Below are 26,074 nucleotides of genomic sequence, written 5' to 3'. Positions count from 1 at the left end.
TGGGTTGAGAAGATCCCCTAGAGAAGGAAATGGTAACCTACCCCAGTATTCTTGCCTGGGAAATCCCAGGAACAGAGAAGCCTGGTGGGATAGTCTATAAGGTTCCAAAGAGTTGGACATGACTTAGCAACTAAACAACAACAATATAAGCAAAGGGCAACACAATTGTGTGGCTATCTTTAATGATAACTAGGAAAACTTCTACTGGAACTAACTTTGCACAGAATCCATTCCCACCTGCATAATCCAAGAAAGACTAATTACTCAGACTAACTTCAATCAAAGGGGTAACATAAATGAGGAGCCATTGTGTCTTTATTGTAGCTTTAAATGAAGCCCTGGTCGGGGTATCTGCACCACCTAACTGTGAATTCTGGATGATTCTCACTCCAAAATTCAAGTCTCGATGGTTTCTATTCGAAGGAGAGACTGATGATTTCTGTCCAAGACTGAAAAAGGACGGCAAATTCTTTGGGCTCCTCTCATCAAGAGGAGGGGTCCATTACTCCACCTCTTAACTCTGGGTTGTCCTCGCTGGTGCTTTGGCCAACAGAATGTGGCCGACATACTATATCGAAGGCTATGCCTGAATGGAAGTGCACCAGCAGCCAGCAAGCACCAGCTGCCGAGGATGTGAATAAGACGTGTGAATAAGGGTGTGGAGCTCTCGGCTCAGCCAACCTGTGCCGAATGCTCACTGAAGCCACCCAAGCAAGCCTTGCCCATATAAATGTTCAGTTCAGTTCAGTCGCTCAGTCGTGTCCTTGCAACCCCATGAATCGCAGCACGCCAGGCCTCCCTGTCCATCACCAACTCCCGGAGTTTACTCAAACTCACGTCCATCCAGTCGGTGATGCCATCCAGCCATCTCATCGTCTTGTCGTCCCCTTCTCCTCCTGCCCCTAATCCCTCCCAGCATCAGAGTCTTTTCCAATGAGTCAACTCTTCGCATGATAGAAATAATAAATCGTCGCGTTAAGCCACTGGCGTTTGAGGCAGTTTAATGCCGCTATAGTTACCTAGAACTTTACCTGCTGGGGGAATTCCCCATCTGGCTAAGCCCCACAAGGATGTTCTTGCCAACTGCATTGAGGGATATCCTGAATGGGGACGTTCATGGCCCTCGGTGTGTTTGTTTTCCGGCTCTCTCCTTCCTACCTGTTACCATCTCTGTATTGGGAATAGTGGCGTTTATTCCTTTAAATGCCATTTGTCTTTTAAAACGGATTTTAGTTTCGTCCCCTTCCAACTGGAGTTGCTTGCCTGCCCTTTGGACTATGAGACGCGCAAAGCTCAGCACGATGCTTGGATAAATGTTCATTGAAGAGCATGCGACCCGACTACTCTGGGTACCTGGCCGGCCCCCTCCAGCCTGACTCGGCCCCGCGCCTACCTGCGTCCTGCTGACACCCCCTCCACCCCCTGGGCCGGCTCTGGGCTGTCCCGCGGGGAGCCTCCATCTGGCCTGGGGCTCTAGGACTTTCGATACTACTATAATGACTGCTATTATTAGAAAGGGAGTGGCGTCCCTGTTTCCGATGAGGCTTGGCGTCAAGGAGGGGGCACCGCAGGATTTCCCCCTCCCACCGGAAACTCTCAGCCACGCCCCCTCCCGCCGCTTCCGGTGCTCCGCCCCACGCTGGCCTGGGCGGCTGGCAGAGCGGCCGCATGCGCGGCTGGCTGGTCTTCGGGTCGCACGCGTACCTCGCACACGGTCCTGCGCGCGGCGTGGGCGCGACCGGAAGTAGCAGGTGTGTGAAGCCGGAGGCGCGGCGGGTGCAGGATGGCAGCGTGGGCCCCGGGCACTGGCAGCGGTCGGGCACCTCCGATCCCGGGGTGCAGCAGGCCCCGCGGTGTCCGCTTAGAGTTTGGGAGGACTTGGCTCTGCGGTTAGGACCGGTTTATCCTCAACACAGGAGTGTCCCAAGTTAGGCATGTTGCGTGCCAGCCCTTGGCGCGCCCTTCGAGAGCCAAAAAGCCGAAATCAGACAGGCACACGGCCGTCCGGAGACTCTGGATAAGTTAAGTGCTAAGAGATGGGATCGTGTCAGCACAGCCACAGATTTCAGTGGAGCTGCAAGACTGGTAGTGGAACTCCGTGGGGAGAGTCCCCAAGGCCCTCTTACTGCTGGAGAACTCTCTGTTTGCCTGGAATATGCTACTCCCTTCAACGTGGTAGAAAGCATCAGATGTGGAGACTCAGTTCAGGTATCCCTTCCTCTGTTAAACCTCTCCTAACCGTTCTAGAGTGTACATTGGTTCCGCTTTCTGTAGTATCAAGGTATAGCAAGAGTGATGAAAATATGAAGACTCTACTATAGAAATTATTCCTCCAGGATGTAACTACAAAATAATTTGGCCTAGTTATGGATTTTAGTACCCCAGTCCATCCCAGGCCTTTAACCTAGAAGAAAATTATAACCATTCTAAGGAATGGAATTAAATGATTTCTTTACAATCATAGCTAATCAGAATACTTCATTATTATAGCCAGTATTTTCACTCTTTTCATCAGCACTCCTAACAAATAATGTGTGGAGTGTCGAAACATAATAAAATTGTTCATAACCTCTCCACATAACCTTCCTACTCTGACCTCTCCTCTGACCTCAGAAGGATCCATCCTAATTTAATATTGATCAAAATAAAACAGACTGCCAGTAAATCATGTATCTCACAGTCAAATAGAAATTACATTTCAAGTATTATAAGGACATAAATCTTTCTACACTGATGTTCATTGTTGATAACACAGAACTAGAAACAACCTAAACTTACAAACTAAGAGATTGGTTGAGTAAAAGGTAGTGGTATTTGACAATGAAATATTACACATTAAGACTGATGTAAAAGTTGGTTTAACACTGAATTAAATAACAGTTTGGTTACACTTCTGGTGGGGAAGTGTGTGTGGATTTACACATGCACAGAAAAACGGAGAAGGCAATGGCACCCCACTCCAGTACTCTTCCCTGGAAAATCCCATGGATGGAGGAGCCTGGTGGGCTGCAGTCCATGGGGTCGCTAAGAGCTGGACACGACTGAGCGACTTCCCCTTCACTTTTCACTTTCATGCATTGGAGAAGGAAATGGCAACCCACTCCAGTGTTCTTGCCTGGAGAATCCCAGGGACAAGGGAACCTGGTGGGCTGCTGTCTATGGGGTCGCACAGAGTCGGACACGACTGAAGCGACTTAGCAGCAGCAGCAGCAGCAGCGCAGAAAAAAATGGACACACACCAACATGTTAGTTGTAATTATCTCCCAGTGGTGGTATTATGGATTTTTTTTTCTTGCCTGTCTGTATTTTCTCATTTTTCTCAATGAATGTGTATTACCTGTGAATTAAAAATAATGTTTTGGCTTTGAAGTATATTACATAATTATTTTCAGCTTTATTATTTGAATAATCTCTGCCCTTATTCCACTTCAGCTAAAACAGTTCGAGGTTTGTATGATTTATTTCCTTTGAGTACTCCGTTGGAGAAGTTTTATTAAAGACTAATGGTAAAGCCAAAAGGCAAGAAAAGGGACTACACTGGATACTTAGATAAGTTTGGATCAAATAACCAAGAAGCGATAGCTACAAAGTAGAATTTAATTTTCTTTTTCTCGATCATTAATTTGTCTTCCATTTTTGACAGCATGCTAATCCCATTTTCCATGAAGAATTGCTTCCAGTTACTTTATAATTTCAAGGTCCCAGCAGCTGGCTTTAAAAACACAGTTAAAAGTGGACTCATTTTACAGTCGATTTCCAATGACGTTTACCACAATCTGGCTGTGGAAGACTGGATCCACGACCATATGAATTTAGAAGGTAAGCCAGTCCTTTTCTTGTGGAGGAATTCTCCCACTGTGGTAATTGGTCGGCATCAGAACCCTTGGCAGGAATGTAACCTGAATCTGATGAGAGAAGAAGGTGTGAAACTGGCTCGGAGGAGAAGTGGAGGAGGCACAGTCTACCATGATATGGGTAACATCAACTTGACTTTTTTTACAACCAAGAAAAAGTATGATAGGATGGAGAATCTAAAATTAGTTGTGAGAGCCCTGAAGGCTGTCCAGCCACACCTGGACGTGCAGGCTACTGAAAGATTTGACCTTTTGCTTGACGGACAGTTTAAAATCTCAGGAACAGCTTCCAAGATTGGCCGCAATGCAGCTTATCACCATTGCACTTTGCTGTGCAGCACTGACGGGACCTTCTTATCATCTTTGCTGAAGAGCCCTTACCAAGGGATCAGGAGCAATGCCACTGCCAGCACACCTGCCTTAGTGAAAAACCTTATGGAAAAAGATCCCACTCTGACCTGTGAAGTAGTGATAAACGCTGTTGCCACAGAGTATGCTGCTTCTCATCAAATCGATAACCACATTCACCTAATAAACCCAACAGACGAGACAGTGTTTCCTGGAATAAACAGCAAAGCCAGAGAACTACAGACCTGGGAATGGATATATGGCAAAACTCCGAAGTTCAGTGTGGATACTTCCTTCACTGTGTTACATGAACAGTCACACTTGGAAATTAAAGTATTCATAGACGTCAAGAATGGGAGAATTGAAGTCTGTAATATTGAAGCACCTGATCATTGGTTGCCGCTGGAAATATGCGACCAGTTAAATGCAAGTCTTATTGGTAATAAGTTTTGCCCAATTGAAACGACAGTGCTAACAAGTATATTACATAGAACATATCCAGGGGATGATGAACTACACAGTAAATGGAATATTCTGTGTGAAAAAATTAAGGGAATAATGTGATTCCAGGTAAATTTCTTAATGTTGACGGTTTTGATGAGAAAATTAAAATGTGACAGTGCATTGTTTTTTCAGATTTTATTCTTGGCTGTGAATGGGCTTTCTCTCGTTGCAACGCGTGGGCTTCTCATTGTTACAGAGCTCAGGCTCTAGCCTCGAAGGCATCGGTAGTTGTGACTCGCAGGCTGTAGAGCACAGGCTCAGTAGTTACAGCACACAGGCCTAGTCACCCTGGGGCGCGTGAAGTCTTCCCGGACCAAGGATCAACCCTGTGTCCCCTGCATTGGCAGGTGGATTCTTAACCTCTGGACCACCAGGGGAATCCCTGTCTGTCTTCATTGCTTTTAATACTGAGCTGGCTAAAGGGTTCATTCAGGATTTTCCATAAGATGTTAATGCAAAAACCAGAACAAACTTTTTGGCCAACCCTGTATTTCACTGCATTTGTATTTCAGCTCTTTCTTTTGTTACCATCTTGGGGTTGGATACCATATTGAACACTCTGACCTCACCGTTCTTTTTCTTTCCACTAGGGAATATAACCCTGGCTTCTTGATACTATAAATTTCTCCCTTTTAATTACATTTCCTTATCCTTTAATTCTCTCCCACTAAACCAAGCTTACTGCACTTTTCTAAGCCAATGACTTTTCTCCAGTCTTTTCTAAGCCAGTAACTTTTCTCCAGTCTCTTGCTTCGTCTCCATTTCTTACCAGCATTCTCACATTTCTCTTGACCTATCATAGCCACTTTTTTCTTTCAACAATTGATTTTCTACTCCTATAACTAGATGGTGGGCAATGCTAGAAGAAAATTCACAGAATCATGTGTCTTCTCAGGTGGCGCTAGTGGTAAGGAATCCGCCTACAATGCAGGAGATGAAAGAGACATGAGTTTGTCCCCTGGGTGGAGAACATCACCTGGAGTAGGAAATGGCAACCTGCTCCAGTATTCTTGTGTGGAAAATTCCATGGACAGAGGAGCCTCGCAGGCTACAGTCCATGGGGTTGCAAAGAGTCGGACACAACTGAGCTCACACACGCGCATGTTCACACACAGATTCGCCCAATTTCCTATTTATAGTTTTTCACTTGTTTTTGTTCTGTAGGTATCAGATTCAACTCACCTCTCTTGACTGCCTCTCACATTCACCAGAGGCCTTACTCCTAACGGCTCCCACTCTTCGTAAGCTGAGAATTCTGCTACACTTAATCTGGTCACAAACCTTCATTTATAATTTGTGGGTAAAGGCTTTCAGAAATGAGCTCCTTCAGCTGCTTGTTTTCTACTTCAACTTTTCTCATTTCATTCAATCTCAGAAAAAGAAATACCTTCTCTTCCTTAAAGCTGAGCCCCCTACTTGTACTGTGGATTTTTCTTCTCCAGCTTTTTTAAAAAAAATACTTAAGCTGCATGTGGTGTTAGTTGCATCACTGAGATCTGTTGCAGAGCAGATTCTCTAATTGTGGCTCTGGGGCTTAGTTGCTCCATGCATGTGAGCTTTACTTCCCCGACCAGGAATTAAACCCATGTCCTCTGTATCTCAAGGCAGATTTTCTACCACTGGACCACCAGGGAGGTCTGTTTGTGTTTTGTACTATCAATTATTTATCTCCTTTATCTTGCATAAGTCTGTCTCAACTTTTACTGAATCATTAGTACTCTTGCCTGGGAAATCCTATGGGCGGAGGAGCCTGGTAGGCTTCAGTCCATGGGATCACTAAGAGTCGGACATGACTCTTTTCAGTTTCATGCATTGGAGAAGGAAATGGCAACCCATTCCCCTGTTCTTGCCTGGAGAATCCCAGGGACGGGGGAACCTGGTGGGCTGCCCCGTATGGGGTCGCACAGTCGGACACGACTGAAGCAACTTAGCAGCAGCAACAGCAGCCTTAGTGAATGGACATGTGAATGTCTCCCCCTTCTCAAAGACTGCTGCTCAAGGGTTTACTGTTTCTTTCCATTGCGTGGTTGCCAAACTGCTTCAAAGAGTAGCACTCCTGCCAACCGTTTAATGTCTCTCTAGTTCATTCACATGCTGATTCCTACAGTAGTTCCTGTCTACCGAGTGCCTACTCTGCGCCAGGTACTTTGTTAGTTGTTGGATGTTCCTGGTAAAAGAGACATGGTCACCGACCTTCAGTTCATTTCAGTTCAGTTTGGCCACTCAGTCATGTCCAACTCTGTGACCCCATGAACCGTAGCACGCCAGGCCTCCCTGTCCAAAACCAACTCCTGGAGCCCACCGAAACTCATGTCCATTGAGTCAGTGATGGCATCCAACCATCTCATCCTCTGTCGTCCCCTTCTCCTGCCCTCAACCTTTCCCAGCATCAGGGTCTTTTCAAATGAGTCAGCTCTTTGCATCAGGTGGCCAAAGTATTGGAGTTTCAGCTTCAACATCAGACCTTCCAAAGAACACACAGGACTGATCTCCTTTAGAATGGACTCCTTTTGAATGGACTGGTGGGATCTCCCTGCAGTCCAAGGAGGCAATGGCACCCCACTCCAGTACTCTTGCCTGGAAAATCTCATGGATGGAGGAGCCTGGTGGGCTGCAGTCCATGGGGTCGCGAAGAGTCGGACACGACTGAGCGACTTCACTTTCACTTTCATGCATCGGAGAAGGAAATGGCAACCCACTCCAGTGTTCTTGCCTTGAGAATCCCAGGGATGGGGGAGCCTAGTGGGCTGCCGTCTATGGGGTCACACAGAGTCGGACACGACTGAAGCGACTCAGCAGCAGCAGCAGCACAGACAGAACTTATTTCTTTGAAGACCTTATTTCCAAATATGGTTACATTCCAAGGTACCAGGGGTTGGGATTTAAACATGTAAATTTCTAAAGGTTATGTGTGTGCACAATCAACCCTTAACAGGGCTTTCAGGGTCCCCCACAACCCCAGACTACTCTGCCCAACTCTGTTCCTATGACCTCTACCTGGTTTTGTCCCTCCACACTATTCACTCTTGATTTGAAATCTTCAAGCTTTTCCAGATGTGATGTTCAGAAGGGCACTCTGCAACACCAGGACTTCTTTTTCCCTCTACAGACTTTGGCTTAGCTTATTCTTCAAGCTTCTGGTCTTCCCACTGCCTCTAGCAGTATCCCCTCTCCCAGCTGATCCCCATGGGACCTAGTCTGTCCCCAACCAGTCAACTGGCATCTCGATGGATAGGCTTTCCCAGGACAATTGATGCTAAGCTGCAGAGCTTTACAGATGTTCCAGTCAAGGTTAAGTGAGCTGCAAAATGCATCTGGTATTACTAAAAGGTTTGATTTGCCTTTATAAGGAGTTAAATAATAGAGGATAACTGAATTTAGGTAAATATCTGCTGCTGCTAAGTCGCTTCAGTCGTGTCCGACTCTGTGCAACCCCATAGACGGCAGCCCACCAGGCTCCCCGTCCCTGGGATTCTCCAGGCAAGAACACTGGAGTGGGTTGCCATTTCCTTCTCCAATGTATGAAAGTGAAAAGTGAAAGGGAAGTTGCTCAGTCGTGTCTGACTCTTCGCGACCCTATGGACTGCAGCCTACCAGGCTCCTCCGTCCATGGGATTTTCCAGGCAAGAGTACTGGAGTGGGGTGCCATTGCCTTCAAAGACACATAATTGTAGGGACTTCCTGGATGGTCCAGTGGCTAAGGTCTTGATTCATTCATCAACATCCAAATAAGAGAAAATCTGGGGAAATGTTTCAACTAACTATACTTGAAACACAAGTACTCTGAGTAACCTATTGATAAAAGTATTCAGGACTGGTCACACAACTGAACAAGGAATCCATACATTAGTAGAAATATAAAAATTTATTGTTAAATTCATACATTATAGGAATGATCTGTCCAAAGTTTAAAAAAAAAACCAACATTCATTTAAAGTAGAAATATATATGTAAATTAGGCTACTCTCTATCATATTTTTTTCGTGTGCTTATTATGAAAAATGTCCACTGTTGTTTCATGACATGGTCTTAAATCAAAATCACAATATCCAAGGGAAAAACGACTCTAAGAAGAGAAGAGAAGAGTTTTTTTTAACAAAAAGGATCAAAGCCATTTTGTTAAAGAATGCTACACAGTCACACATGAGACTATATCCTACCTGTGGTTTCTTAAAATAATCAAGTCCCCTTCCAATCTTAATTATCCATCCATTGTTGAACCTATTGAAATTAGTAATATAGTATTATACTCCAGACATTTAGGTCAGACAATGATCAAAGTTGTATGAAGTGTCAGCTAAATCTCCCCCTAACAAATAAAATCACTTCTTTCAGTGGCAAGAGTTGACCCAAACCTGAGTTTACCTATGGGCTGTGTCTACAATGAAACAAAACAACCATTAGCTGATAAAAGATTTTAACAGTTCAATTAAACCTTCCTTATGAATTTCATCTTCCTGAGAAAGCTTCCCTGTTCTGCTAACAAGTGGCTTCCAAGTGTACTCAGGCAGACTGGTGATGTTTCAGGGACTCCCCTGCCTAGAGATGGGGATCTACCAGGGCAGAGGAAGCCCTGATGGGCACAACACAGCATCCTGTCATGCCTACTAGAAAACTTAATAAACTATAAGAAGTAAAGCCAAATTAAATAAATACCACTATCACCCCAAAAGGAAATCATCCCAATGTCATAATACTGTATGTATAATTGGATATTAAAGTACTTTGCTCAGATGACACAGAACATGTAAATTTTATTCCTTAGAAAATAGGAAACTCACACAGAGGACACAATTAGCCAGATTTTTTTTCTTCAAAAGTGAAAAATACTAAAATTAAGCTTTATTTAAAATTTTAATACTTAAGTGGAATAGTATATGTAATTATATATAATTTATGAGAAATAAAAAGTATTTTTCAACTGCATAAAAATTAAAGTATTACTATATACTAACCTAATTTCTCGGTCATGTATTGAAGAAGAATATTCTAATTCCAAACACACGCCGTGATTCCTGAGCGACTGTTTTATTTCTTCCAGGCCACTACTCTGCTGCCGTTTCCCAGTGCCCTGTTAATAGGAAAAAGAAAACCCCAATTTTTTGACTCAGTTGTTAATATTTTAAATTATCCCTCAGCTATGCAGTGTGTGTGTTCAGTTGCACAGTTGTGCCACTGGCAGGTAGATTCTTCACCTCTGAGCCACCTAGGAAGCCCATGCAACGTATATCTTAGGTGAATTAAAATGTAAATATCCTACCCTAGTTTCACTGTCCATTACTGCAAAGAAGCAGCCAAAGAAGATGAAGTCATTTAAGAGCAACTGTTTTTATCAAAATAATCATTTTTTTTCCTAATGTGAACATAACCCAATTTGGTGCCATCTCCTAAGATGTATTCTAATGGTGCTGTTTATTCAGATGAGGCTTTCTTCTCAAATTGATCCTGGAAATATGAATTGTTTAGAATTATCCCTATTTAAATCAAAATCAAGATAGAGATGATAGAAACTATCAATACTGAAGACAGAGTGATTGACTCATAGATCATCCAAGAAACTAACTTGAACAACTATTTGAATAAGAGAGCTCAGCTAAGTGGCCAAATGCAAGGTACAACATACTAAAATCAACAGCATTTTCTCCAGTGTGTTTTGTGCCTATTCCCAGATGGCTCAGGAGTAAAGAACCCACCTGCCAATGCAGGAGATACAAGAGACGCGGGTTTGACCCCTGGGTCGGGAAGACCTCCTGGAGGAGGAAATGGCAACCCACTCAGTATTCTTGCCTGGAGAATCCCATGGACAGAGGACTGTCCTACAGTCCTACAACTACATCCTACAACTGAGTAAAGTTCATGATGTTAAGAAAGAGAAAATGCTTTCAGGTACCTACTTCATCCAGAGAGGTGAGAAGATGAATAGTTTTTACTTTACATGGTCTCTTAACCAGCATCTCACAAAATCGAAGGAAGTTATACAGCTGAAAGACATTAGGATAGGTTATTACTCATACATGTTAAACAATAACTATTTCATCCTATGTGAGTACATTTCACCTACCTGATGTGTGTGTCTAATGTAAGGATCTTCTATCCAAACTTCTGTAACTGTTTCACTCAGGTATTCTTGAAAAAGGGACTCATAACTGAAACCTGTTGCATTCTCTTCTATTTTAATTTGCTTGTGATATTTTCCGGCTACAAAACAGAAGTTTCTGTGATAAAACCAGTGACTACTTGTTTTCTTTTTATACATACTATATTTAGAAACAGTGAAAAATCAGGAGCACATACAAGTTAATGTTTTTAAACTCATGCACTAAAAAAATAAAAAATAAATAAACTCATGCACTCAGCGAGCATTGTCAAATGCTTAATCTATACCAGACACATTGCAAGATGCTACACACACACACAGGTAAATAAAAAACTATCCAATGAGTTTTGCCTTCATGGAGGCCAGGCAAGTGGGAAAGTCCAGAGATTTCTTGGAATAGGTTCTTGAGCTAAATCCTATAGAACCAGACAGTTTATTCAAGAGAGAACCATACTGTATATAAAGATATCTAATATTTTTATCACCATGAGTAGAATCATAAGCTATGATCCAGTGGGCAACTAGTCTTTTTCTTCAGATTTAAGTCTTTTTATGTCTTGCAATGTAATAGCTGAGGTATTACATATATGGTTTTCCCAACGGCTCAGCAGTAAAGAATCCACCTGCAATGCAGGAGACTTAGCTTTGATCCTTGTGTTGGGAAGATTCCCTAGAGAACTCCAGTATTCAACTCACTCCAGTATTCTTGCCTGAAAAATCCCATGGACAGAGGAGCCTGGTGGGCTACAGTCCAAAGGGTCACAAAGAGTCAGACATGAGTGAGTTACTAAGCACACATTAAATATATAAATGAAATATAATATGGAGTCTAGGAGTCTTAGAACTTGTAGAGTGTGTTAAGCAGAAACTTATAGTACTTCTTAATAATCCAAGCCAAAGACTAGAATGCCATAGGGTCAGCAGGGGAGTTCTATTGTTTTTGTTCATTCAAAATGAATAATTATTGAATAAGTTATCAAAGACCTTTAAGGTTGTTGTTTTTTTTTTTTTAAATATGATCCTTAACGGTAGTTCCTGATTTATATGGCGGTTGCACTTTTAAACTTTGTTTGAAAATCAGTGGTTTGGATTCTGTTCCTAATATTTCAAAACATAAAATGTTATAAACTGTGCATCAGTTTTCAAGTCAAGTCACATAGGTTAGTGTAAGCCAGTGTATTTAAGCCACAAAGTTGATGGTACTCTATTTCCTTCAGATTTCAGAGGGAAACTGCATTGCAGGTTTCAATTTGGGATGAAGTAAACAATTTTATTACTCCTCAACAAAGGAGCCAGCTAGCCAGGTTAATCAGGGTAGCCAGGATTTGCGATAGTACAGAATACCAGGAAGAGGCGTGCAGAGGGCAGGAGTAAGCAGGAGCTGAGGGCTGGGGGACACTGATATTTTTTTTTTTTTTGAGGACAGCAGTTCCTTTGACTTAGAATGCAGCAGCTGTGAATGTCAGGTGGCAACGGCCGTTTGTGTCTATATGTCCGTAAACTGGATGCTCAAAAAGTAGTGAACTAACCATACCTCCCTCATCTCTCATCACTGTGAGTCTCAGTCATGTCTGACTCTATGACCCCATGGACAACAGCCTACCAGGCTCCTCTGTCCATGGGATTTCCCAGGCAAGAATACTGGAGTGGGTTGTCATCTCCTCCAGGGGATCTTCCCCACCTAGGGATCAAACCCATGTCTCCTGTATTGGTAGGCTGATTCTTTACCACTGCGCCACCTGGGGAGCCCCCAGAGAACCAATTATAAATAGGGAACCATACCTTCTGCATCTCTGATCATTAAGAATACCTAACTCCTCAAACGTTCTGAATCAAGACAAAAATCTCAAAGAAGCCCTGGGCATTTCTTGAGCTACTTTAATATTTTGGTCATTTTATAAAGGGAGATACAAATGAGATACAGGCTTTACGTTCAGTATTGTTCTGCTTCATGGGGATCATGAATTCCTTAAAATGGCATGCAAAGTTCTGCAGTATGTAGAGCTGTCCTCAGATTCTCAGGAGGGTATCTGACTGCCACCTTCCCCTGAGCAGAAAACAAAACAACAGGGCAAAGGGCCTTCCCTTGTGGTCTAGTGGCTAAGACTCTGAGCTCCCAGAGCAGGGGTCTAGGTTTGACCCCTGGTTAGGGAACCAGATCCCATACACTGCAACTGAAAAAAAAAAAAAAGAAAAAAAGACCCTGTCCTTTTTTTAGTGATGCAACTAAGACCCAATGTAGCCAAATAAATAAATATTTTTTTAAAAAGTTAAGAATTGGAAATGCAGAGGAGACCTGTAAGCTCCCAAGGGTAAACAGTCCAGACCACACAGAGCTCCAAAGGGCACAGCCAGAAACACTGAATGAAACACGCTTTGTCACAAGAGCTCAGGCACATACTCTCCAAAATAGCCTTCTTACCTTCTTTTTCTTGTTCCAAGCGTTTCTTTAAGTGTTCTGCTCTATCCATGTAGTCAGAAATTATTTTTCTGAGATTATGCTTCTTTGTTTCATCTGTGGTGCCTACAAATTAAAAAACAGACTCTCAAGATTCCAAACAGGCTTTCTCTTTGGTACAGGCAGTGTTTCCTAAGTTTTCCATGGATTTCCTGTCCTTTGGCATGGTTCACCTTCGTGCTAAAATACACAAATAATAGGCCCCAATTTAGCTTGATCCTGTACGACCTTCACCTTTGCACTGAGCATTGGAAGCCACTTTATTTAGGAGTGGGGACTCTGACACTGTGACTGACAGATGGGGACACTCAATCTGGTGCGGAGACAAAGGTGGCTTATTACATGTCACTGACTATGAGCACCATTTTGTTCCAATTACCCGTAAGTTTGAAATCTTAGCACAATCAAAAGATAGCAAACAACAGCTTTCTTCCACAAACCCGTCTCTATTCCAGACTTCCCCTTTACAGCTTACATTGACTCATTTTCCCAGCCATCCCCAAAATCAAAGGTATTTTTGAGTATACATTATCAATAAAAGCTTATTCCAAGTTCCACTTCCAACCAGTTAACAAATTACTTCTGGTCCCTTCCTTCCTCCCTTTTAACACCGCTTTCATTTTTTTTACTTTAATTTCATTTTTAAACTCTGTTTTTAAAAACATTATATTTTGAATTAATTATATATTTATGGAAAAGCTAGGAACATGGCAGAGACTCCCTTCATCCAGATTCCCCTATATTAACATATTACACAACTAGAGTACAATTATCAGAGCAAGCATATGAACATTCATACAACACTATTAGCTCATCTACATACCTTATTGGTATTTCACTAATTATCCCACTTCATTGTCCTTTATTGTGCCCATCTTTGGGTGAAATATTCCCTTGATATTTCCAATTTTCCTGAGATCTCTAGTCTTTCCCTTTTGTTGTTTTCTTCTAGTTTTACGTACTGTTCATTGAAGAAGGCCTTGTTGTCTCTCTGTGCTATTCTCTGGAACTCTGCGTCTAGTTGGATGTAAAATTGGAAATATCAAGAGAAGATTTCACCCAAAGACAGGCACAATAAAGTACAGAAACAGTAAAGACCCAGTAGATGCTGAAGATATCAAGACATGGAAAGAATACACAGAAGAACTATACAATAAAGGTCTTAATGAACCAGATTACTCTGATGATGTGGTCAGTCACCCAGAGCCAGACATTCTGGAGTTTGAAGTCAAGTGGGCTGTAGGACTCACTGCTGTTAATAAAGCTAGTGGATGTGATGGAATTCCAGTGCTCACTCACTTCAGCCGTGTACGACTCTGTGAGACTCCATGACTGTAGCCCGCCAGGCTCCTCTGTCCATGGGATTCTCCAGGCAAGAATACTGGAGTGGGTTGCCATTCCCTTCTCCAGGAGATCTTCCAGACCCAGGAATCAAACCTACATTTCTTACATTTCCTGCACTGGCAGGTGGCTTCTTTACCACTGGCACCACCTGGAATTACAGTAGAACTATTCAAACAAAACCCCAAAGGATGAGGCCCTCAAGGTGTTGCAGTCAGTATCTCAGCAAATCTGGAAGACTCAGCAGTGGCCACAGGACTGGAAAAGGTCAATCCTCATCCCAATTCCCAAGAAGGGTAGTACTAAAGAATGAGCTAACAGTTGGATAACAGTTAGATAATTGCACTCATCTCCCATACTAGTAAGGTCATGCTTAAAATCTTGTATACTAGGCTTCAGCATTATGTGAACCAAGAAGTTCCAGATGTCCAAGCTGGGTCTAGAAAACGAAAAGGAACCAGAGATCAAATTGCCAACATTTGCTGGATCTTAGAGAAAGCAAAGGAATTCCAGAAAAACATCTACCTCTGTTTCATCACCTATACTAAAGCCTTTGACTGTGTGGATCATAACAAACTATGGAAAGCTCTTAGAGAGATGGGAATATGAGACCATCTCACCTGTCTCCTGAGAAACCTGTGTGCAGGTCAAGAAGCACAGTTAGAAGCCTGTATGGAACAACTGATTGGTTCAAGATTGAGAAAGGAGTATGACAGGGCTGTCTGCTGTTACCCTGTTTGTTTAACCTATACACTGCTGAGCACATCAGGAGAAATGCTGGGTTGGATGAGCTACAAGCTGGAATCAAGATAGGTGGGAAACACATTAACAACCTTAGATATGCGGATGATACCACTCTAATGGCAGAAAGCAAAGAGGAACTAGAAAGCCTCTTGATGAGAGTGAAGGAGGAGAGTAACTACTAAAAAAACTAAGATCATGGCATCCGGCCTCATTACTTCATGACAAATGGAAGGGCAAAAGGAAGTAGTGACAGATTTCCTCTTCTTGAGCTCTAAAATCACTGCACATGGTGACTGCAGTCATGAAGTCAGAAGACAACTGTTTTTTGACAGGAAAGCTATGACGAACCTATACAGTGTGCTGAAAAGCAGAGACATTACTTGGTTGACAAAGGTCTGTGTAGTCAAGGCTATGGTCTTCCCAGTGGTCATGTATGGATGTGAGAGCTGGACTATAAAGAAGACAGAACGCCAAAGAACTGATGCCTTTGAACTGTGGTGCTGGAGAAGACTCCTCAAAGTCCCCTGGACAGCAAGGAAATCAAATCGGTCAATCTTAAGGGAAATCAACCCTGAATATTCATTGGAAGGACTGATGCTGAAGCTCTAGTATGTTGGTCATCTGATGCAAACAGCCAATTCATTGGAAAAGTCCCTGATGCTAGGAAAGATTGAGGGAAGGAGGAAAAGAGGGCGTCAGAGGATGAGATGGATGGATGGCATCACTGATCCAATGGACATTAACTTGGGCAAATTTTGGGAGATGGTGAGGAACAGGGGGGCTTGGCATGCTGCAGTCAATGGGGTTGCAGAGTCCGACACAACTGGGTGACTGAATATCAACAATTATCCCACTAAAGAAAGTTTTCTGGTCTAGGATCCCACATAGCATTTAGGGGTTATGCCTCTTTAGTCTTCTCCAGTCTGTAATAGTTCCTTTAGTATGTTCCTGCCTTTTATGACCTTGACATTTAGGAAAAGTAAGCACTCACTTATTTTGTAGAATGTGTCTCATTTTGGGCTGCCCCTGTTTTCTGAGGATAAGACTGAGGTTATACATATTTTTAGCAAGAAAATCACAGAAGTGTTGTGCCCTTCTTGGTGGGTACATGAGGTCAATATGTCTTATTACTGGAGATGTCAACTTTGATGACTTGGTTAAGGTGGAGTTTACAGATTTCTCCACTAGAAAGTCACTAATTTCTCTTTTGTATGAAAAGCTATCTTGTGGGTAAATATCCTGTCTCTCTTCACTCTTCATTCACTAATTTTAGGATCCACTGATGGTTTCCTTTTTTTTTTTTTTTTTGGCCATGGCATGCAGCATGTAGGATCTTAGCTGCCCGACCAGGGATTGAACTTGAGCCCCCTGCATTGGAAGGCAAAGTCTTAACTATTGGACTGCCAAGGAAGTCCCATTGATGGCCTTTCCCTGTAACAATTACTACTACTGCTGCTGCTGCTGCTAAGTCGCTTCAGTCGTGTCCGACTCTGTGCGACCCGAGATGGCAGCCCACCAGGCTCCCCCGTCCCTGGGATTCTCCAGGCAAGAGTACTGGAGTGGGTTGCCATTTCCTTCTCCAATGCATGAAAGTGAAAAGTGAAAGTGAAGTCACTGAGTCGTGTCCAACTCTCAGCAACCCCATGGACCGCAGCCCACGAGGCTCCTCCGTCCATGGGAGTTTCCAGGCTAGAGTACTGGAGTGGGGTGCCATTGCCTTCTCCGAATTACTACTGCAGTATTTGCCAAATGGTGATTTTCTATTTCCATCATTTCTACTTAATGTATTAACTGGAATTCCAGTGTAAGGAAAAGCTGTCCCTTCTCGCTCATCTACTTATTTATTCTACTAATAATTTATATCAATATGGACTCATGGATATTTTACTTTATGGGTTGTAGTTGAAAACTATCAATTTTTTAAATTTATTTTTTAACTGAAGGATAATTGCTTTACAGAATTTTGTTGTTTTCTGTCAAACCTCAACATGAATCAGCCATAGGTATACATATGTCCCCTCCCTTTTGAACCTCCCTCCCATCTCCCGCCCCATCCCTCCCCTCTAGATTGATAGAGAGCCCCTGTCTGAGTTTCCTGAGCCATTCAGCAAATTTCCATTGGCTATCTATTTCATACATGGTAAGGTAAGTTGCCATGTTACTCTTTCCATAGATCTCACCCTCTCCTCCCCTCTCCCCATGTCCGTAAGTCTATTCTGTTTCTCCACTGCTGCCCTGTGAATAAATTCTTCAGTGCCATTTTCCTAGATTCTGTATATATGCCTTAGAATATGACATTTCTCTTTCTCTTTCTGACTCACTTCACTCTGTATAATAGGTTCTAGGTTCATCCAACTCATCAGAACTTACTCAAATGTGTTCCTTTTTATGGTGTAATATAAAAATGTAGTAATATTCCATTGTGTATATGTACCACAGCTTCTTTATCCAATCATGTCGATGGACATCTAGGTTGCTTCCATGTTCTAGCTATTTTAAATAGTGCTGCAATGAACATTAGGGTACATGTGTCTTTTTCAATTTTGGTTTCCTCAGGGTATAAGCCTGCTAGTGGGATTGCTGGGTCATATAGTGGTTTTATTCCTAGTATTTTAAGGAATCTCCATACTGTCTTCCACACTGGCTGTTATCAATTTACATTCCCACCAACAGTGCAAGAGCATTCCCTTTTCTCCACATGCTCTCCAGCATTTATTGTTTGTAGACTTTCCGCTGGATCATGGAAAAAGCAAGAGAGTTCCAGAAAAACATCTATTTCTGCTTTAGTGACTATCCCAAAGCCTTTGACTGTGTGGATCACAAGAAACTGTGGAAAATTCTGAGAGAGATGGGAATACCAGACCACCTGACCTGCCTCTTGAGAAACCTGTATGCAGGTCAGAAAGCAACAGTTAGAACTGGACATGGAACAACAGACTGGTTCCAAATAGGAAAAGGAGTATGTCAAGGCTGTATATTGTCACCCTGCTTATTTAACTTATATGCAGAGTACATCATGAGAAACACTGGACTGGAAGAAACACAAGCTGGAGTCAAGATTGCCGGGAGAAATATCAATAACCTCAGATATGCAGATGACACCACCCTTATGGCAGAAAGTGAAGAGGAACTCAAAAGCCTCTTGATGAAAGTGAAAGAGGAGAGTGAAAAAGTTGGCTTAAAGCTCAACATTCAGAAAACTAAGATCATGGCATCCGGTCCCATCACTTCATAGGAAATAGATGGGGAAACAGTGGAAACAGTGTCAGGCTTTATTTTTTTGGGCTCCAAAATCACTGCAGATGGTGACTGCAGCCATGAAATTAAAAGACACTCACTCCTTGGAAGGAAAGTTATGATCAACCTAGATAGCATGTTGAAAAGCAGAGACATTACTTTGCCAACTAAGGTCCGACTAGTCAAGGCTATGGTTTTTCCAGTGATCATGTATGGATGTGAGAGTTGGACTGTGAAGAAGGCTGAGTGCCGAAGAATTGATGGTTTTGAACTGTGGTGTTGGAGAAGACTCTTGAGAGTCCCTTGGACTGCAAGGAGATCCAACCAGTCCATTCTGAAGGAGATCAGCCCTGGGATTTCTTTGGAAGGAATGATGCTAAAGCTGATACTCCAGTACTTTGGCCACCTCATGCGAAGAGCTGACCCATTGGAAAAGACTCTGATGCTGGGAGGGATTGGGGGCAGGAGGAGAAGGGGATGACAGAGGATGAGATGGCTGGATGGCATCACTGACTGGATGGACGTGAGTCTGAGTGAACTCCGGGAGATGGTGATGGACAGGGAGGCCTGGCGTGCTGCAATTCATGGGGTCGCAAAGAGTCAGACACGACTGAGCGACTGAACTGAACTGAACTGATTCTGACTGGTGTGAGGTGATATCTCATTGTAGTTTTGATTTGCGTTTCCCTAACAATGAGTGGTGTTGAGCACCTTTTTATGAGCTTGTTAGCCATCTGTACGTCTTCTTTGGAGAAATGTCTGTTTAGGTCTTTTTCCCTCTTTTTTGATTGGGTTGTTGTTCTGGCATTGGTTTGTATGAGCTGCTTTTTAGGAAATTAATCCTTTGTCAGTTGTTTCACTTGCTATTATTTTCTCCCATTCTGAGGGTTGTCTTTTCACCTTGCTTATAGTTTCCTTTGCTGTGCAAAAGCTTTTAAGTTTAATCAGGTCCTACTTGTTTATTTTTATTTCCATTACTCCAGGAGGTGAGTCATAGGGGATCTTGCTTTATGTCATCGAGTGTTCTACCTATGTTTTCCTCTAAGAGTTTTATAGTTTCTGGTCTTACATTTAGATCTTTAATTCATTTTGAGTTTATCTTTGTGTATGGTGTTAGGAAGTGTTCTAATTTCATTCTTTTACCTATAGCTGTCCAGTTTTCCCAGCACCATTTGTTGAAGAGCCTGTCTTTGCCCCATTGTATATTCTTGCCTCCTTTGTCAAAAATAAGGTACCCACAAGTGCATGGGTTTATTTCTGGGCTTTTGATCTTGCTCCATTAGTCTGTATTTCTGTTTTTGTGCCAGTACCATACTGTCTTGATGATTGTAGCTTTGTAGTATAATCTGAAGTCAGGAAGGTTGATTCTTCCAGCTCCATTCTTCTTTCTCAAGACAACTTTGGCTGTTTGGGTTTTTTTGTGTTTCCATATGAATTGTGAAATTTTTTTGTTCTCGTTCTGTGAAAAATGCCATTGGTAATTTGATAGGGACTGCACTGAATCTGCAGATTGCATTTGGTAGTATAGTCATTTTCACAATCTTGATTTTTCTTACCCAGGAACATGGAATATTTCTCCATCTGTTTATGTAGTCTTTTGATTTCTTTCCTTAGTGTTTTATAATTTTCTGTGTACAGTTCTTTTGTCTCCTTAGGTAAGTTTATTCCTATTTAATTCTTTTTGTTGCAATGGTGAATGGGATTGATTCTTTAATTTCTCTTTCTGATTTTTCATTGTTAGTATATTAGTATGTAGAAATGCAAGTGATTTCTGTGTATTGATTTTGTATCCTGCATCTTTGTTAAATTCACTGATTAGCTCTAGTAATTTTCTGAACTATCTTTAGGGTTTTTTATGTACAGTATCATGTCATCTGCAAACAGTGAGAGCTTCTTCTTTTCCAATCTGGATTCCTTTTATTTCTTTTTCTTCTCTGATTAGTGTAACTATGTTAAATAATAGTGGTGAAAGTGGACACCCTTGTCTTGTTCCTGATCTTAGGGGGAATGCTTTCAGTTTTTTACCATTGAGAATAATGTTTACTATAGGCTTATCATATATGGCCTTTACTATGTTGAGGTAGGCTCCTTCCATGCCCATTTTTGAAGAGTTTTAATCATAAATGGGTGCTGAATTTTGTCAAAGGCTTTTTCTGCACCTATTGAGATTATCATATGCTTTTTATCTTTCAATTTGTTAATACGGTATACCACATTGATTGATTTGCGTATGTTGAAAAATCCTTGCATTCTTGGAACAAACCCAACTTGATGATGGTGTATGGACTATTTGATGTGTTGCTGAATTGTGTTTGCTAAAATTTTGTTGAAGATTTTTGCATCTATGTTCATCAGTGATATTGGCCTGTAGTTTTCTTTTTGTGTGTTGTCTTTGTCTGGTTTTGGTATCAGGATGAGAGTGGCCTTGTAAAATGAGTTTGGAACTGTTCCTTCCTCTGCAAGCATTTTTTGGAAGAGTTTTAGAAGGACAGGCATTAGCTCTTCTCTAAATGTTTGATAGAATTCTCCTGCGAAGTCATCTGGTCCTGGGCTTTTGGGAAACTATCATCATTTTCTTGCTTAAATATTATCAGCATTGGCTTTGAGAGCTCCTTGTGCTGGCTCCTGTGTTCTTTTGACGTACCCCATTATTTTTTGACTACTTCCTTATATTTTGGTGCGGAATGTTGTAGTTTTCTTGCTCCAGCCCCAAAATCAATCACTTCTCCCAGAGACTGTGGTTTGTTTTATTGAAGAAGGGTATCAAGAGATCATATTCTGAGTGCTAAGTGTGCTCATTGTGGCTTGGGGAAAGTCTAGACCCTTTCTGTCAATACAGGCAGAAAGTCTATGGAGGTTTACTAATACATACATCTCTATTGCTGTATCTATCCATCTGCATCAAATCCCACAAATTCATACTAACTTTGATCCCACAGGGTTTATTCTAGCCTTCCTCCTTTCCTTACCTGTAACTTCTTTCATTATCCACAATATATTTACTAGCTTGTTCCTGTTTAGATCCCTGGGTAGGGAAGATCCCTTGGGGAAGGAGATGGCTTCCCACTCCAGTATTCTTGCCTGGAGAATCCCATGGACAGAGGAGCCTGGTAGGCCACAGTTCATGGGGTTGCAAAGAGTCAGACATGACTGAGCAACTAATACTTTCACTTTCAAGTTCAGTATAGACATCAAGCAGTTTCAGAATTCTTAACCCATACTGTTGTGAGAAAAAAAAAAAAAATTAACCAACTAAAATATAGTGTTTGGGACTTCCTTGGTGGTCCAGAGGTTAAGAATACGCCTTCCAATGCAGTGGACTCGGGTTCAATCCCTGGTCAGGGAACTAAGATCCCACATGCCACAGGGCAACTAAGCCCATCTGCCTCAACTAGAGAACCCGTGCTGCAACGAAGACCCAGCACAATCAAAAAAGAATTAAAAAACAAAACCAGCTTTGCCACTTTTAGCTGTGTGACCTTGGCCAGTTATTCAACCTCTTTTTATCTTCTTGTCTAACACGGAAAGAGTAGCAGCACCCTAGAAAATTGTGGAGAGGACTAATTATGAAAAACTAATTGCAAAGAGTTGACATGACTTAGCATCCGAACAACAACAAATTATGATACTGGCATGCAGAAAATACTCAGTGTTGTCAGTATCATTATCATCTACTTAATTTCTTTATACACTGCCCTCTCGGCTTCCTTTAGAACTAGATTTTATCTAACACCTGTTTTCTTAACTCTACTGTTACTTTGCTACTGCCTATGCTGCTGCTGCTGTTGCTAAGTCGCTTTAAATATATGCTATTTCCCCTGTCCTCTTTCTTAATCATTATCCTCGATCACAGTTTGACCCATCCTTCAAACATGACTTTGTCTTCCAGGTTTCATCAGATAGCCATCTCCAAGTCCCACTGGAAACTCACTCCCACATCTAATCTATGAGTCAATGCCAGTAATTCAATGTCCACTCTGTCCTCTCCCTAATCAGTGGTGTCATTCAGGTCATGGTTCATTCAGGCCCTCATCTCCTCTCATCTTGACTCCTGCAGGAGTTCATTAATTGATCTGCTTGACTTCAGTCTCTTCAGGTTCATGTTTCTCCTACACTCTTGACCTGTTCACTCATTTATTCAAGAAATATTTACTGAGAACTTACCACATGCCAGGCATTATTCTAAGCACTGGAGACACAGCAGTTAATAAAGCAAAACAGGATTCCCCACTATCATTCAAACGGGAGGGAAGACAACAACAGAGATAAATTGGTAAAACACATATGTTAGACTGTGATAAAGTGCTATTAAATAAAGCAAGGAAGAAGGATAAGCGAGTCCTGGGATAGGGGTTGTAATTTCACATTGGGGGTCAGGGAATGGCTTCACAAATAAGGTGATTATTTGTATAAATACCTGAAAGAGGAGAGAGAATAGGTCATGCAAATATTTGGGAGAAAAACATATGCCTAAGAGAGGCAACTTTAATTATGTCACTCCTTTGCAGAAACTTTAGTTTCTCCTTGTCAATGGAATGAGCTAAAATCTCCTGGCAGTCAAGGCCATCCACAGCATGCTCCAACCATCAGTCTATCTTTAAACTTCTCCTCTTCCTCTATAGGTATATGCTAAAGTGAACTGAACCACTTATTTAGTAAAACAGCACAGACAGAACTAGTACACTTTTAGCTGAGTTTCTGAAATTCTACTTACCCTTCCAAAACCCCTATCGAAAGCAACCCCCACCTTTCCATCCCCAAATGACCACTGGCTGTTTAAATCCTCATTGCATTTGTTTCCATAGCTCTTGGCACTTATTCCCTGCAGTAGAGTTATTGCATTTATATCTTAACCTTCAAGATCATGTCACCATCTCTTTAACCACCACAGGATCAGAGGAGCACACAGGAGCAGAACTCCTGGGATTCTGCTGCTTCAGGGTCCAGCACTGTATGCCATGTCCCTTTCTGGGAGTCAGCAGGGCAGAGTTGCTAAAGCCTTGGGTTCCAGTTGTGACTCTACCAATGGTAGCAGAACTGGAAAGTGAACTTTGCTTTTTATGCTGTTAAAATGAGGGTAACATCACCTCATACTTCATAGGGCAACCATAAGGACGAACTGGGATCATGCTTCTAATGTGCTCTGCACACTGCCTACCACTTAAGACTTACAAATGATATTACTCTTATTATCACCATCATCAAATGGTCCCTGCCCAAGGTAGGGTTTTAGAGTTCTAAGAAAAGCACTGTACACTGAAGAGCAGCCTCTGCTGTCTCAAAGCTTCTGAAACATATCAGAAATATGCAGGCAAAAAGGCATAGAGGGGAGATCTTGGGCCAGACGGGGAACCCAAGAGGATGGGGAGCAGGGGCTTGTTTTAAGTCAATTAATATATAATTACATGTTTATTACTTGCAAGGGATTGTGCTCGGTGTTAAGGTTATTTGGGTACTTCTAGGGGCTTCCCTGGTGGCTCAGAGGTTAAAGTATCTGCCTGCAATGTGGGAGACCCTGGTTTGATCCCTGGGTTGGGAAGATCCCCTAGAGAAGGAAATGGCAATCCACTCCAGTACTCTTGCCTGGAGAATTCCATGGAGGGAGGAGCCTGGTAGGCTACAGTCCACAGGGTCGCAAAGAGTTGGACACGACTGAGCTACTTCACAACACTGAATTGGTCATCTGATGCAAACAGCCAACTCATTGGAAAAGTCCGTGATGCTGGGAAAGATTGAGGGCAGAAGGAGAAGAGGGCATCAGAGGATGAGATGGCTGGATGGCATCAACTGATGGAATGGACATGAACTTCAGCAAACTTTGGGAGATGGTGAGGGACAGGGAGGCCTGGCATGCTGCAGTCCATGGGGTCACAAACAGTCGGACACAACTGGATGACTGAATGACTGAACAACAACAACAACAACACTGAATAACCATGTAACAGAAAGTCTTAACTCTCACAATCCTATACATTTCTCACACCAAATTTCAGTATATCCATTTCTAATGAAAAAACTTAAATTGGAGTATAGTTGGGCTTCGCAGGTGGCGCTAGTGATAAAGAACTCACCTGCCAGTGCAGGAGACATGGGAAACACTGCCTCAATCCCTGGGTTAGGAAGACCCACTCCAGTATTCTTGCTTGAAAAATCCCATAGACAGAGGAGCCTGGCAGGGCACCGTCCATGGGGTCACAAAGAATCCCCACATGACTGAGCAACTAATACTTTCATAGTTGATTTACACTGTCATGGTGGTTTCATGGGTACAGCAAAGTGAATCAGTTACACACACACATATATCCACTCTTTTTAAAACTCTTCTCCCATGTAAGTCAGTAGAGAGTACTGAGTAGAGGTCCCCGTGCTATACAGTAGGCCCTTATTAGTTTTTTTAACTTATAATGAAAATGTTTAATGAGAAAAATAAGGAAAAGGGTGTAACGAACACCCTTATTATTTATCACCTAGATTTAAAAATTGTTAGCATTTTGTCATATTTGCTTCAACGGTCAAATTCAGACATCATGACAATTCCTGCCCAAACATGTTAGTCTGCACCCCTAAAATTAAGAATAGAGTTTGAAAAATACCATACTACCTAACAAAGTTAATAATTTTATTGCTACTTGTTCCATATACAATCTTCCTAAATTGATCCCCAAATATTTTATACAGTTCGTTCAAACCCAAGTCCCTTCAAGGCAACTACTACATCTGCTGCTGCTGCTGCTGCTGCTAAGTTGCTTCAGTCGTGTCTGACTCTCTGCGACCCCACAGACGGCAGCCCACGAGGCTCCCCGGTTCCTGGGATTCTCCAGGCAAGAACACTGAAGTGGGTTGCCATTTCCTTCTCCAACGCATGAAAGTGAAAAGTGAAAGGGAAGTCGCTCGGTCGTGTCCGACTCTTAGCGACCCCACGGACTGCAGCCCACCAGGCTCCTCCGTCCATGGGATTTTCCAGGCAAGAGTACTGGAGTGGGGTGCCATCGCCTTCTGCGAACTATTACGTCTAGTTACCTCTTAAAATTCTAGAACAGCAACCTCTCTTTCATTGACGACATCATTCTAATAAAGATATAAAAGAAACCAGTCCACCTGTCCTGTAGAATACCCCATCTTCGGTATTTCACTGCTGTCTCGCAGCGAAAGGAATCGTTTTAACTCTTTCACTCCCACTCAGGCAAGACGGCCGGCAACTCCATTTCCTCCAGTCTCTGCTCCCCGGCTCAGTGCTCACCTTTCAGAACCTGCAGGAGCATATCGATCCCCTCCTGGTAACACACCAGAGCCTGCGGGTTCCGGGACTCGGACTCCAGATCTAACGCCCGCTTTAACACCGTCAGTGCAGCTGTTCTCCTAGTTTCCTGCTGCAAGCCGGACCTCGCCATAATCTCGGAAATTAGTTTTTCCCGTTCCTTGGTGGGTGGGTCAGCGGCGCGCCAGCATGCGGTCACGTGAACCTATGCCTCTGCGCTCTCTTTTTGTGGT

General features: G+C 42.5%; 2 protein-coding genes across 3 annotated transcripts; one reads left to right on the top strand and one right to left on the bottom strand.

Moving 5' to 3' along the window:
- Window positions 1-1,668: 1,668 nt before the first annotated feature.
- LOC128056431 (lipoyltransferase 1, mitochondrial-like) lies at window positions 1,669-4,819 on the top strand. Of its 2 annotated transcripts, none has more exons than XM_052649197.1 (2): window positions 1,669-1,751; window positions 3,644-4,819. In XM_052649197.1, exons 1-2 carry the CDS (start codon window positions 1,669-1,671, stop codon window positions 4,764-4,766), a joined length of 1,206 nt encoding a protein of 401 aa, XP_052505157.1. In that variant the 3' UTR covers window positions 4,767-4,819. The 2 variants fall into 2 exon arrangements, with proteins under 2 accessions (XP_052505157.1, XP_052505158.1); XM_052649198.1 differs by lacking the exon at window positions 1,669-1,751 and adding an exon at window positions 1,883-2,208.
- Window positions 4,820-8,669: 3,850 nt separating this feature from the next.
- On the bottom strand, window positions 8,670-25,974 carry LOC128056581 (MIT domain-containing protein 1-like). Its single transcript, XM_052649372.1, has 7 exons — window positions 25,824-25,974; window positions 13,226-13,327; window positions 10,768-10,904; window positions 10,601-10,687; window positions 9,662-9,777; window positions 8,867-8,927; window positions 8,670-8,772 (listed from the first exon to the last, which is right to left on the bottom strand). Exons 1-7 carry the CDS (start codon window positions 25,972-25,974, stop codon window positions 8,677-8,679), a joined length of 750 nt encoding a protein of 249 aa, XP_052505332.1. The 3' UTR covers window positions 8,670-8,676.
- Window positions 25,975-26,074: the final 100 nt, after the last annotated feature.

The sequence above is a fragment of the Budorcas taxicolor genome, chromosome 11 (genome assembly GCF_023091745.1).
Source record: "Budorcas taxicolor isolate Tak-1 chromosome 11, Takin1.1, whole genome shotgun sequence".
NCBI classification, from domain to species: domain Eukaryota; kingdom Metazoa; phylum Chordata; class Mammalia; order Artiodactyla; family Bovidae; genus Budorcas; species Budorcas taxicolor.
This window is presented reverse-complemented; position numbering and strand designations above follow the sequence as displayed.